Genomic DNA, 14,632 nt, shown 5'->3' with positions numbered 1-14,632 from the left:
CAGACACACACAGACACCACTATGTCAAAACAAAGCCCTTTGTATAGCAGCGATCGTTTCGATGCACAACTGCTCGCATACAGTTTAATTCAGGTTGAATGGCTAGATGCTCTTTTTTCCCAAATCCTCCAATTGTGTTTGCACGTCTAATTGTGAAACAAAAGCATCAGGTAAGTGAGCCTGAATATGACTCCATTCACAAGGTCATTAGGAAGCAGCAACCCATGGATTGTGAGCCATACACACACATACACATGTGCAGAAAAGAAACAGTGAAACAATAAAAAGTGCAAAACACAATTTTTTGAGAAGCATAAACAAAATGACAAAAACGACAGCTCCAAGCGATAATTCAGACTCACCTGAGTAATCAACCTAATTTCATCTAAAAGTGGAAAAAGAGACCCCCGAGAGCTGCCCTTTGCTCCTTTACGGATCACACACGCCGCCCGATTGATTGCATCGTACACTACACAAGCAGCTCTCCTCCTCTCTCTTTCTCTCTCTCTCTAGCTCTCTCTCTCTCTCTCTCCCACTCTCCTGCTGCAACCGAGCCAAGAACCCGACCACTCATCTCTCCCAGGTTACCACAGTGATCCGTGTCCTTCTATTTCCGAGCTACTCTAGAGGCTGAAGGGGAAAGAAAAGGGGGTAATGAGGGTGAGGCGGATGGAGCCAGAGGCAACGAGAAAAGACAACATGGCCAACACAAGGGAAAGGAAGTGAGGGAGATAGACGTAAATAAAGAAAGGTCTGAATGGCTCCTTGTAAAAAAACATGCATTCGAGTCAAATCCGATATAAACGACAAAGCGCTCTACGTTTACACATCTTGCTTGTTCTTGTCATTTTGGCTGAGCGAGAATGGTGCGTCAGTGTTGCTTTCTTTTATTTCGTCTTCAAACAAACACATGACTGCCGTCGCCCTGTTTGTGAAACACACACAGGGAACACAAAGAGCCTTTTGCAACGATGTGAATAAGATTGAAACGAACACAACCTCGGGCTGCGAGTCTTGCTGTATGGCCTAAAATAGGCGGCACAGGAGGGGGGGGGGGACTGAGTAAGTGCATTTAGATGATAAACACTAGCGATACAAGCTCAGTAATAACTACACGCGTTCTCATATCACAGAGTGATAGCATCATCATGCAGTAGAGCTACCTTGCACTGTGGTGATAATAACACCAAAGAAGGAAAAAAAAAACACCAACTTACAACATGAGAGAGTATTATATGGACAAATGTTAGCAAATTGCATCCTTTGCAGTATGATACGGGTGTCAAACAAGAGGCCTGGTGGGTGATGCAGCCACCACATGCCTTCAATTTTAATCTTTTGAGATATTGAAAGCATTTCTTTGTATGTAAAAAAAAAATGACGAGAATTTTGTTTCCGTTCCAGTCATAAAGGCCCTGTGTGGGAAACCATAACTACAATGCGGCCTGGGGTGAAAATGAGTTTGACAAACCTGATTTAGATGGTGCAAAATCACAACAAAAACAGCAGGATGGCCACTCGCGGCCTCTTGGATCGTGAAAGTGAATTTATAGTGAGAGAGCAGCTGCTCTGCCAAGGACAAGCAACATTGTGAATGGAGAAGCCTTAGGGAGGCCCACAGGGACCCTGCTACTACCGTGTGGAGGGGCTGTAGCAAAGAACACATAAATGTGCAGTGTCGTATTTTAGTCCACCTTTTGTTTAAAGTCCTAATAACGTGAAAATAAATATGTTTCGTAAATTTCGCACACCACACAAAATTTGAAGGATTAAAAAAAACTTTAAAAGCATGAAAAAGCAAGCATTTGACTGAAACTGCTGAAAAACGGATGCTACTTCGTCTAGTAACTTTCTTAAACATCCCTTGAGCCGCAAAAAAATATATAATAATATATATATATATATATCTGTCCATCCATTTTCTTAACCGCTTTTCCTCACAAGGGTCGCGGGGTGCTGGAGCCTATCCCAGCTGGTTTCGGGCAGTAGGCGGGGTGCACCCTGAACTGGTTTCCAGCCAATCACAGGGCACACAGAGACGAACAACCATCCACACTCACACCTATGGACAATTTGGAGTGTTCGATTAACCTGCCATGCATGTCTTTGGAATGTGGGAGGAAATCGGAGTACCCGGAAGAAACCCACACGAGCGCGGGGAGAACATGCAAACTCCACCCAGGAAGGCCGAAGCCCGGACTTGATCTCACGTCCTCTGCATTGGGAGGCGAACGTGCTAACCAGTCATCCACCGTGCCGCCTCTTTATTTATATATATATATATATATATATATATATATATATATATATATATATATATATATATATATATATATATATATATATATATATATATATATATATATATATATATATATATATATATATATATATATATATATATATATATATATATATAGAAAATTATTATTATTTATTTTATTTTTATTTTATTAATTTTTTGCGGCTCAAGGGATGTATATATATATATATATTGTAGTATGTTCTCAATTTAATTTTAATTTAATAATAATGCATATATTTGTGGAGACTGGGGACAAGTTGCATTTTACAATTTTACAAATGTGCAGAATTTCAAGTTACTTTATGTTAAATATTATACAGCGCTTAATAGGAAAATAAAAATGCACTGGACTGTCACCGTCTTACAAATGCAATCTAGTGGCAGACAAATGACCTCAACACAAATCAATGTCACATTTGTTTGTTTTTTACAGAACAGTAAATTGATTTTAACTCAATTTTATGAATTATTATGAAATGACTGTATCAATGACTAAAAGATGCAGCCATATTTCTATTAGTTTAACTTTTTTTCACTTTTATGTTTACAAGAGTATGAAAGCTTATTATTACAATATTTTACTGTACATTTTATTGAACATTTAGAACAGATATAAAATCTGTGATTAATTGTGGGTTAACTATTGAAATCATGCGATTAATTCCGATGACAAATTTTAATCACCTGACACCCCTAATTTATTGTAATTTTTTGTGTGACTTGTATTGTGTACATGTCAATGTTAAGACAATTGATTGGTACAGTCGTTCTCAAAAAATGACCTTTTTCTTTATGTGGTCTTTAGTGACTAGGTGTATCTAATAGCAAGGGGTGAGTATTTACAAAGGTCTATAATGCAAGGCAGACTCGAATTTGTGATTGTTGGAAGAGTTCTGGAATCTGCTGAATGCCATTCTAAAAGTAAGATGTCATTGAATGCGTGCATCCATCAGCACCGGAAGCACCAAAACGGTTTTGATGGACAGCCCTCTTGTGGTTAAAGAGACAACCGCAGTACAAGCTTGTCTGAACATCTCCTGTCTAAAGAAATGCTTCCGCAAGCATTTCGGCCACATCCGGTCTTGCATCACCCCCCCCCCCCCCAAACTCACCTCCCAGAGGGTCTTAAACTCCCTCTGTTCAATTCGGAGCAGCTCGCTGGTCTCTCTGCTGATGATGGTAGCGTGACGCGGCGTGTTGTCCAGGATGGACTCCCCAAAGGCTGTCCCGATCCCCAGGGTACAGATGGTGACTGCATCCTACAGACAAGAAATCATAACATTGATTTATTTGACATGTAGACCATTAAAGACTTTATGTGAATTTTGGGATGCAACACCACAGTAAAAGGATGTTTTCATCACAAAATTGCATATGCAATCAGACAAATTATTAAGAGGTAATTCATGTAAATGCATTCACACATGAGGAACAGAAAATATGATTTTCCCCGTAAATATCTCTAGGTGCTGGACATAATTGAAAGGCCGAGAGGTACTCATTTTGTATTCTGAAATGATCCTGAATGCTATAGAAAGACGTCCAAACTGACATTTCAAATATAGTCACTGAATCTAGGCCACCAAGTGGGCTGCATTCATGAAAACGGCCATTCAAAATGGATGGCTTTGTTATCTTAGCCTTTTACTGGAACAAATCCTCTTACTCTCCCCTCATGTGTCAGTCCTCTATACCCGTACAGTGCATCCAGAAAATATTCTGTTGTGACAGACTTATTTAAAAAAAAAAATGTTTTTTAATAATCCTCCCAATTTCACACTGACGGTCATAATGACAAAATTCAAATAAAAATTCTCAGAACATTTAATAAAACTGAAAAAATCTAATCAATCACATGTACATAATGTACATTCAATATCATTGCTGTGAATAATTTCCAGATGCAAAGATATATAAAATATGCACACTTTTCCCTGCTTTACTTCTCCACATTTAAAAACAAAACATGAGTTCAAGCAAGTAGAAGAGCAACCACAAAAATAATAAAAGGAGGTTCCATTGTGTCGTTTCAATATGTGTGAGATCGTACCTGGTGGTTCGCGGTTTCTGACACCTTGACATCCAGAGAGCCAGACAGAACCGCATACCAGCTGGTGCCAATGTCTCCCTGTCGAAACACTGTAAACAACCACAATGTGTGATGCTGTATGAGTACATTCTGATTTCATTGAATGAGAAGTCGTTAAACTTACTTTTGACATATAGCGTATATGTGACATAAAAGTTGATCAACAGAAATATCAGGTTTGAATAATATGGCCAGTCTAAACGAATCAGAATCTATGTGAAAAGAAATGTCTGACCTTTACCTGTATATATGTGTTTACCTATCTATGCCAGCATCACGATTGATTTTTTGACTGTTTACGTACATGTAATGCCTTTCTCCAGACATTCATAGAAGGCACAGGTGCAGATCTGCACCAAGAGAGGAGGCGGGAACTTGGTGAAGGCTTTAACCTCTTTCAGTCTGGTCAGAATAATATCCACATCCTCTCCTGAGCGCTCCGAGGGCCTGGGCAGAGAAAGGCAAGTGATTAAATGTTAAAACCACATTAGGCGATCTTCATGCAGCACGAGCACTCGGCTGCATGTCACGGCGTAACCTGTTAAATGTGCAAGACATACACATTCCTGTGCAAAGAGCTGAACAACAATGCTGAGTAATAAAAGCAAAACAAACACTGGTGTTGCACTACACTCTTAAAACTGCTGGGTCAAAAGTAACCCAAAATGGGCGAAATAGCTAACCCAGCGTTAGGTCAAATAGGGACTGAGCCGATGCTGGGTTGAGGATTTCACTCATGTTGGGTAAAGATTTTGATCCATCAATGGGTAACAACTGTTCATACTGATGATGAGTTCAAGCTACCAACAAATAAATGGGTTGCATTGCTCCCTCGCTTTTAAAGGGTGATATGTTCCTTGAACCCCCGTGATAAGTGTGTTTCCACAAATAGAGGTCGACTTTTTTACGGGAGCCATTACGAACCCCCACCCGCACGGTTGCCACCCATCTAAACAGTTGTAACTTGTTACGCTTATTAATAAATGAGACTTTTAAAACTCAAAAATGAAGAATAAATATTGGTGGTGTAATCCTTGTACCTTCGAGGTTTGACAAAGACGAAGAAGGTTTCCACCCTTCTAAACACTGTCACACTTAATACATTCAAATTTTAAAAACCTTTTAAATGAAGACTAAATAGCGATGCCATAAATCGTACTTCTGGCGGAAGTTTGACCAAGATGAAGAAAAAGGGACAAAGAAGGAGGCGAAGAAGAAGAAGCGCATCTTTGCTACAATGCAACTCTAGTTAAGGTAAGCTATTTTAAAGTAAAAAGAATAACTTTAACATTCTGTGAGTTTTCTTGCTATTTTTCTTCCTTCTAAGTGAGACAAGTGAAAAAAGTCTCTCCTTTTTTTTGAAAATTTGTTTGACAAAAACCGAGAGCATAAACATTAGAGCACCAAATCCCCGTTCCCTCATGGGTGCGTTTGGAAATACGCTCTGAGCCCACTACTTCAATCCAGAATGTTCAAATGTGCCGTTTGGATATTCACAGTGCCCCAAAAGACCGAATAACCCAATTCATGTCAAAACCTCATAGACGGATGTCATCTTGCGGCTCTCAGCCATTTTCAAAGTATGCGGTGGGATCGGTGGAGTTACAACAATGAATGGCTGAGTCTGAAGCTCACCGCTACAAACTCGATGTGCGCATGCGCAGCTAGGAATGAGCACGCACAACTTTGTTATGTCAGATTGATAGACAGGATCGAGTACCCATCGTTTAGATGATCCACAAGGACGACGCAGCGACAAAAGATTCTTGAATAAACCTTCAAAATCCACTACATAGGTCGATATGACCCAATTTTTGGGGTTGTTTTGTACAAAACCTGGTCAATTTGATGGTTGTTTTGTCTAAAATGAGTCACATTATTGTTTTGTTTTTGTAAATAACAACACAGAAAATGGGTCAAATTGACTCAAATAGTGGTTCAGTCCATTTTTGTTATTGTGTTATTTTTGACCCAGCTGTTTTTAGAGCGTAGACTGCATGGGTGAACTGTCCACCCTGACTGAGATTCGAACCCCAATCTTTGCGTCTAAAGTCAGCAGTGTTCCCCGGTGAGCCAAAAACATTGTCTATGAACGTTGTGTTTGTGCACAAACCACAAATGTCCGCCTGTTCAAATCCAATCTTTAAACCAATTTGGGTCCAAATAATTAACCCAATCTTGGGTAAAAGTAACCCAATCCGTTAGGAAAACAACCCAGCATTTTTTTGTGAGTAGCTTTAATGTTTTAGTCTTACTCTGTCTTTATTGTCTGAGCTGAAACAGTAGGGAGCTGCGGGCGTCGCTTCTCATCTCAGACCTCCCACGGGGTGCTGATGTAAGATCTCATTTGGTCCTGCTTCCATTTCTAATGCTCTTAATTCAGAGCGCAAGACAGTTTGATCAACATTCTGCAAAACAATGTGCCGTCGACACAACACAGAGCCAAAGCCACTCTGAGTAACACACAAGCTCCGTCATCCATTCCCTTTTTTTTTTTTCTTGCTAGTGACTCATCCATGCATGTTTGCGCTCATACAAGTAGCACGATGGGATTTCTTGCTTTGCCTCCAAAAACTCCCTCTCCTTCCACTAAATAGCCCGCTAATCTCCACTCTTCTTTTACCACAAATCAAGCACAATGTAAAAAGCGACAGGCACTTTTTTTTTTCACCCCTCAATCTCTCCATTTTCTCCTTATTCAATTTTGCCTCCATCCATTTTACTACCCACCACGGACGCAACCTCACACACTTTCCCTCCATTAATGTCTGCTATGCAAGCTCCCGGGGCACACTGATAATTTTCCCATTTCACACATGCACACACACACAACACGTTTGCGTCCCCAAGCAGTTGTCTGTCCTCTGTCCTCAAGGGAGGTACTTGCAGATCAGATCACGCCAAAAGGGGCTGAGGCGCACAGCAGACCCTCCGGTCCTGCAACATCTGCCATGAGCTGAGGGACGTTACAGTCATGTCTTTTTTTTGATCCGTGACTCAGCCTCGCACCACCCTCCCTGATGCCTGCAGATTGTGTCCTCAGTGCACAGACAGAGCAACGCGTCTCAGCTGGGACTGGGGTTAATGGGTTTGGACAGGTGGAGACGGTAAGGAGATGGGTCGCTTGACTTCTCGGGGTCGGGGGGGGCTCGTACCAGCATCGGCCCTTCACCTATCCACCAGGATTCCAAATGTCATCATCCGTCAGTGAGTATTGTCTAGTTAACAGTACATGTCGTTTGACCGCTTGTCCTTTTGAGGTCAACGTCGCGTTCTTCTGCACTCCCCGTGACCTGTCCAAAGCAATCTGCCGCCCCCTTTAGTGTGAGATGGATGTGACCTGAGAACTCGACAATTCATCTCCGGACATCTCTCCTATCAGTATACTTCGCATGAAAGCAGTAATTTCCTTCTCTTTTTTTTTTAGCACAAATCAGAAGTTATTTTGCTCTCAAAGGAAACATCAACTTGAATGATTCATTCAATGCAGACACCGAAACAAATTTTCACCTTGTTCTGATGACAACCTTATTACTCTTCATCTCTCCTGCTCCATGTACTAATAAAACAGATAAAATGTGTTTTATAATGATGGTATTTTGAAGGACTACATCTGTCTGTTCACTGCGAGAACTGTCCTTCAAACACAAAATATTTTACTTAAGACCAAGGTTATTTTAGTTAACGAAAACTAACAAAATAAATTAAAACTAAAATTAAAATAAAAAAAACCACACGTTTTTGTTAACAAAATAAAATAAAAATTTAAATGCTTTTAAAAAACTAAAACTAATTGAAACTTACAAAACTTAGTAAAACTAACTATAATTATAGCAAAAAAGTCAATCGTTTTAGTCTTTGGTAATTAATTCAATACATGAGCCTTTGGGGATGATTTTAAATGTGATTTTAAGTATATTTATTTTTCGATATTAACCGGAATAAGGTCGTTTGAATCCCGCAGAAGTGATGTCATCTAGCAGCAGCCAATCAAAAAGCACCTTCAGATGATGTCGCTCCTGGGCAACAATTTTGCATGCTTGACTTTAAGCTACAATGTCTCGGCTCGCCTGATTATTCATTTAACCGAAATGCAAATGCTTGGTATATAATGTGTTACTTTTTTTCATTTTACCATGGTGTTAATTAAATATTGCACAATTTTTTTTTTTTAACTAATACTGAAACTAACTAAAACTAAGCATGTTTTTAAAAATAAATAAATAAATAATCAGAACCTCCCTCAAAACTAATCAAAACAGATCAAATTTGAAAAACAAAACTCAAAATGAAATACAAACAAACAAAAATGAAAATTCCAAAACTATAATAACCCTGCTTCCGACCAAACTTCCTCCATTGATGTTTCTTTGAAAACGGAAAAATGAGCTAATAATGCAATACGCTCTAATCAACAAAATTGACAACAACCTTGAATAAGGAATGTAATTTTTTGATCAGACGCTTAACAAAAGAGAGACATTTTCTGTGAATTGGAATTCATCCAGATCAAAATTGGACCAATAATAGGGATGGCATGACATAAACATGATATTTTGTCAACATTGGCTCATTCATGTCGGTCAAGCCCACTATTCAAAAATTACACATACATTTTACAGTGAAAAAGAGTTAAGAAGATTGGTTAATCCACACCACACATCCAACAACAAACTTTCGCAGCATGTTTTTCTTCCCCCACAACTTTGCTGTAAAACATTGCCAGGCAGAATGGCAAACACTTGAAACACAAACACAGACTGATATGCGACGGTAGTAGGGACTTACTCACTCATTCACTCACTCACTTTTCCCAACAACCATCTGCGCCACCACAAACCTGTGAAACAGCAAACAACACTGAATACTAATTAGGATAAATACAGTTGTAAAAAAAAAAAAAGATACACATACACTATTTGGTCACGTGACAAGTGAATTCCAAAAAGCGATATTAGGCAGTGTTGTTGCGCTGAACTTAATGCAACCCTGCCACAGAAAGGAGAACCCCAATTAGCATTTGGGCAGAGCCTCCCTGAAGCTTGACGCCACAAAACTAATCAGATCTCATCTCGTATTTCACACTCAGCTGCAATAAATATCTGTGGACAGATATACGGGAGAAGGTCACATTTTCAACTCTAGAATCTTGTCACTGTCTTCCTCCATCATTACTGTTCACAAGAGCACTTCAACAGTTAGGCATAGATGAAATGCTTTCAAATGTACGCTGCTGGATTGTGATTGAATAAGAGGTGAATGAGTGAGGAGCGCAATGAGATCCTGTCCAATCTAATCTCATGGCTGTCTATCGGTTAGTGTCAGGAAGACTGCTTCTGCTGCTGGACACAAGATTCCAGAGAGGTGGGAGTAAGTCATTGTTTTGCATGTCACAAGTCTTGAGTCTCTGCCCTCAAGGCCCAAGTCAAGACTGACAAGTCTCAAGCGGTTCACAAGTCCTACACTTTGAGTTTAAAGTCCTTTCGAGTCATTTTAACAACATCGTAGATTATATTATTTCGGGTGACCATCAAAGTAGGAGTCAGGGAGTGAACCCAGAGTGGTGCAACAGATTACCGTGTTTGCAATGTGTTACCAGTAAGTTTACAGTCTCATTAAGTACGCAGCTAGCAACAATAATTAGCCGAGAAACAACTGACATTAGCTTACTTACCGTTCTTTGTGCAACTTCAGATATTGAACAAAGATCTAATCTTGGACATACTGCAATTAATTTTTTTGTTGACCACCTCATGGTTTTTGTACCCAAACAACTAGGGGTGGTGGATGGGATTGTTTTTTAGATTAAAAAAAAAAATGAAATCAGATAAATAGAGCTTTGTCTTCATTAATTTTATAAAATGATTTTGCCCATTAAATTATATATATATATATATATATATATATATAGATATATATGGCAATATATCGCAATATTACAGCACACAATTCTCGTTTCGATTCATATGCAGCCGAATCGATTTTTAAAGATCAATTTTTGATGGAAATATTCAACAAAATGTCTTACTTTAAGTATGGAAGACTGTTATATTAATGGAACATTAAACCTTAATATTTTATTTCAATGGTGTCCAAACATGAAACAGATTCCAACCTGTTTGTTAAATACAGTGGTTCACTGTTATAAGCCTGAAGTACATTTTCATACAAATATTACAGTGTACATGTACAAGTTTACTGACTAGTATTTTCAAAATTTGTGTTTAAAAAAAATCGCAATAATTGACTTATCGATTTGTATCAAGATTAATCGTATCGAATCGTAAACCTATGAATCGTGATAAAGATCGAATCACAAGGTTCTAGGCAGTTCACACCCCTATTTTATATATATAAATAATGAAAAATACCTTTCAGTGCAATTTAAGGCACATTAACTTTGTTTAAACATGGAGAGTGAATTACAAAGTAGCATAGGTCCACAATATTGAAAACAAAATAAAGAAAAGCAAGCAAGCCAAGCAACAGCTGTCAAACTACTGTTGCAACTCAACATCCAGGCACCCGATGCTAACGTTAACAGCTAGCTGTTAGCCACGAACGCCAAAGACTTGTCATACAATGATGGTGTAATTAACTTAAGGTTTCTTCGCGTCCCAAATGAGCTTTTAAATATACTTTGAGGGTGGCATTATGATAATGGTTGTAAAAAAAAAGAAGTAATTTCAATAAATGTTATTTCAATAAAAACGTCGATAATGCGAGCCAAAATGTCAAAGAGAAGTCAAGCTGGCCTTCACTCCACCTTGCAGGCCGACTTCAAAGTAAAATCCCACCAAGTCTGTTGCATTGGTGTCAATGTATTATTTGGTCAGCTTTATTTTGAAGTTTGTCTTAGCGTAGGCGGCGTGTGTTTGCAGCTTCTCTGACATATCTGAATGACGGTGCTGTGCCAGTACAGCTCGCACACATACACACGCACGCACGAGTACACACCGAGACGGAAAGTAATCGTTAGCATACATTTTAATCTTTTTATTTTGGTAGAAGAAGCAAGTATTTTCAAGTCAAAGGGCTCAAGTCCAAGTGAAGCCACAAGTCATTGTTTTTAAAGTCCAAGTCGAGTTGCAAGATTTTTAACATTTTGTCAAGTCGAGTCTAAAGTCGTCAAATTCGAAACTTGAGTCTGACTCCAGTCCAAGTCAAATGAGTCGAATCCACATCTCTGCAAGATTCCATCGTCAAATCCACGATGAAATACATTGATTTGACATGCTATGTAATGTACACACAGTTAAATTGGGAGTTGTCATTAAAAAACACTTATTGTCATATTTGCAAAAACATTCTATAAGAAAAAAAAACCAGCCTTCTCTGGCCCTATCTTGTGCCTCGAAACCACAACCAATCAGAGGCTGAAGGCGTGACCAGCGAGGTGTCAATCATTTGTCACACACATCGCCACCGGCCCTAATTTTGTGCCTAGCATGGGTGGAGTTCTTTCTTTTGGTATTTTCTAAGACTTTTCACAGGTAGAAGTGGGCAGTTGCATCGTTGTGGGAAAGAACAATCAAAGTGGCTGTCCTCCTTCCTATTAAATTCAGGGTGGTGGAAAGGAATCGCACGCAGCCCTTGACATTCGCTAGGGTCCGTGCAAGAGATTGACGCAAAGCGCATTAATACAGGTAAACTGCAAGATCTCACCTTGCGGATGATGTTGTTGGCCGCGCATGTAACGTGGGAAAATGAAGACCGCCTACCCCCAATCATGCATCTGTTGTGCCGTGAAGTCAGGGGGGGTGCTATTTTTATGATGATAGTGATAATTCTTTCAATTAATTGATTTCTACAATGATTCTGAGGGATTGCCACATGCGGTTATAATATTTATGAATGAAATAAGATGACATGCACATCCACGGACCAAAATCGTATTACCGCCTGTGCCACAAGTTTGACCTGGTTCTTGCGAGTCTAAAATCGAGTCTATTTTTTGTCACTAAATTCCCAGATGTGCCGGGGGGGGGGGGGGGGGGGGGACAGCTGCGTCCGCCTGCACGTTCAGCGAGGCGTAGTGCATCTACCAAATTCACAAACTCCTAAACTAGACTTGCCCTGGTACAAAAACAACAGTGTGCTCATTTTTACGCAGAGCGCATGAGCATGACAGTTGAGCCCTTAGCCTTTTCTTAGCCTTCCAAGTACTGTATTCCAGCTTTCGCCTCGCACATTCATAAAACATACATGTTATTCTAAGTTGTCTATAAGAATGTCAGTGGGACTGCTTATATGTCTACATGTGCCCTGCGATTGGCTGACGACCAGTGCAGGTTTGTGGCGGGTAAGCGGTCCCCACAGTCAGCTGGGATAGAATCCAGCTCAACTGTGACCCTACAAAGGATAAGTGCTATAGATAATGCACGAATGAATGACCCCCCCACCCCCCACCACACACACACACACACACACACACACACACACACACCCCTCATCACAGCTGGATCACCTTCTACACAAGTGATGGTTAAAAAAAAAAAATGGTTGGCTCACGTTGCTAACGGTAACGTGGGGATGTGTCATCATGAGGTGTGTCGTGTATGTGTGGGAGAGCTGTGGGGTCCATGCCTTCTTTTTCATTATTGTTTCAGGTATGGACATCCTCCAGTGATTAGTGCTCAGCAGTCCTTTCCACTTGTGTTTTTTACGCCAATTAAGCATCCTCAATTGGAAACTATAACCGGCGTTTTGGTCATTGTTTTAAAAGTGTCAGCAAAAGCTCGATCATCTCAAATAAGACAAAGAATAGATTGCTGATAATAGAAAAACAGGAATCCGTATTTTTTAGGAAACCCTGCATGCCTACGTGCTAAAATGATCCTAAACGTGCATCCCTGTTAGATTTTTGTCTCCCATAAAACCATGTGCATCGTGCAGCAGCATGTGCAGTGCAGTAAGCTCCCCGAAGCCGCCGCCGCCTCTCCGTAGACGCATTACTAAAACAGAAAATCTAGAAAACATGTGGAGTGTGCATCCGGCTTTACTATGACTGACTGACAACGCGTTTGACATGGATTCGAGTCGCAATTAAAGCCGCAAAGCAAGTCGCATTTGATAGCACAAATATACACCAATCGGGTGTTCTGATCAATCACGCCGATTCGGTTCAATGAATCAGGCCCCAAAGGGTGGTGGAGGTAACCGGGCAGACCGAGACGTAATCGTCCCCCCCCTTGGTGATTGACGCGTGGTGTAGGAAGGTGCACCAACCTCTTGTCCAGACAGCAGATCCACTCGGGCGACGGAGACAGATTGGGGGAGGCTTGCACCGCGACCATCCTTGTCCTTCCTTCCGCTGTGATGCTCGGCGGAGCCTGCGATGCTACCCGGTTGTCGGTTAATATATGCGAGCTGGGGCTTCGGCCCCTCCCGCTTTGCTGGCGTGGAGCCGCCTCACTCACACAGCTGCACGACGCTGTTGCTGCTGCATTCAGAGCAGCAGCATCATATGCACATGACTTGTGTCAGTCCGACTGGAGTGAGCAGCTGGAGGGCGTAAAAGATGCAACAATAACATATGCAGTGAGTACAAATGAAGGAAAAACTCACTAGATGCTAGCAGATGAAATAAACACGTGCCACAATATTACACGTACTGTAATGGCAATTTGAGTGAAGAAAATTATATCTTGTTATATTCTTGCTAATTTAACAATGCTGTATTTGTCATTGTGGTAGTAAAGTGTAACTGTTCTGCATTTCAATTTAGTTACCCTATTGAGCAGTGATGTTCAGAAAGTGTTGAAAGTCTTGTTATTGTACGGAGACCGGGGCTAGTTGTATCACTTTTGTATAGTTCTTGGAATCAATACAGCCTATAAACAAAATGTGTGCCAGATGAAAGCTCAAAGTCATAGGGATATTTTTTGTGTTCATGTCATTTTCATATTTTGTCTCAGTGCAGAGTTATAAGCTATCAAATAGAGGGAATGAATATGTGACATGTTCCCCCACCAACGGGTAAGTAGTCACACTATATGGGGTAAGATGTCACACTGGATTTTGCAACTAATAAAACAATTACATAATATAATTATCCTTAATTGTACTCCTGTTGTTTTTTACCACCAGAGAAATGGTTTATTATTGATGTTGAAAGTCCTTAGGAACTGCTGGTATGTACAGTTGTGCTTGAAAGTTTACATAGCTAGGGGTCTGTCAACTTATGAGCGCACTGTGAGTGAGACAAAGGCTTAATGCCCATACAATCCTAAATACTG

General features: G+C 40.2%; 1 protein-coding gene across 2 annotated transcripts in view; it reads right to left on the bottom strand.

Moving 5' to 3' along the window:
• The window catches only part of LOC147180965 (rap guanine nucleotide exchange factor 4-like), a 30,457-nt gene extending 16,565 nt beyond the window's left edge, over nt 1-13,892 (bottom strand). The window contains exons 1-4 of one of the 2 annotated variants that reach the window (XM_086075613.1): nt 13,623-13,892; nt 4,699-4,841; nt 4,356-4,444; nt 3,418-3,564 (exon numbers count right to left, since the gene is read on the bottom strand). In XM_086075613.1, coding sequence (XP_085931739.1) covers nt 3,418-3,564; nt 4,356-4,444; nt 4,699-4,841; nt 13,623-13,690 — 447 coding nt within the window. In that variant the 5' untranslated portion in view covers nt 13,691-13,892. Of the gene's footprint in view, nt 1-362; nt 2,211-3,417; nt 3,565-4,355; nt 4,445-4,698; nt 4,842-13,622 lie in introns of those variants that run through there. The other variant, XM_086075623.1, reaches the window with a different exon arrangement.
• Nucleotides 13,893-14,632: the final 740 nt, after the last annotated feature.

Source organism: Leptonotus elevatus, chromosome 1 (assembly GCF_054856555.1).
Source record: "Leptonotus elevatus isolate MCC_2025b chromosome 1, RoL_Lele_1.0, whole genome shotgun sequence".
In the NCBI taxonomy this organism is placed as follows: Eukaryota; Metazoa; Chordata; class Actinopteri; order Syngnathiformes; family Syngnathidae; genus Leptonotus; species Leptonotus elevatus.
The sequence above is the reverse complement of the archived record's forward strand: the minus strand, read 5'-3'. Positions and strand labels throughout refer to the sequence as shown.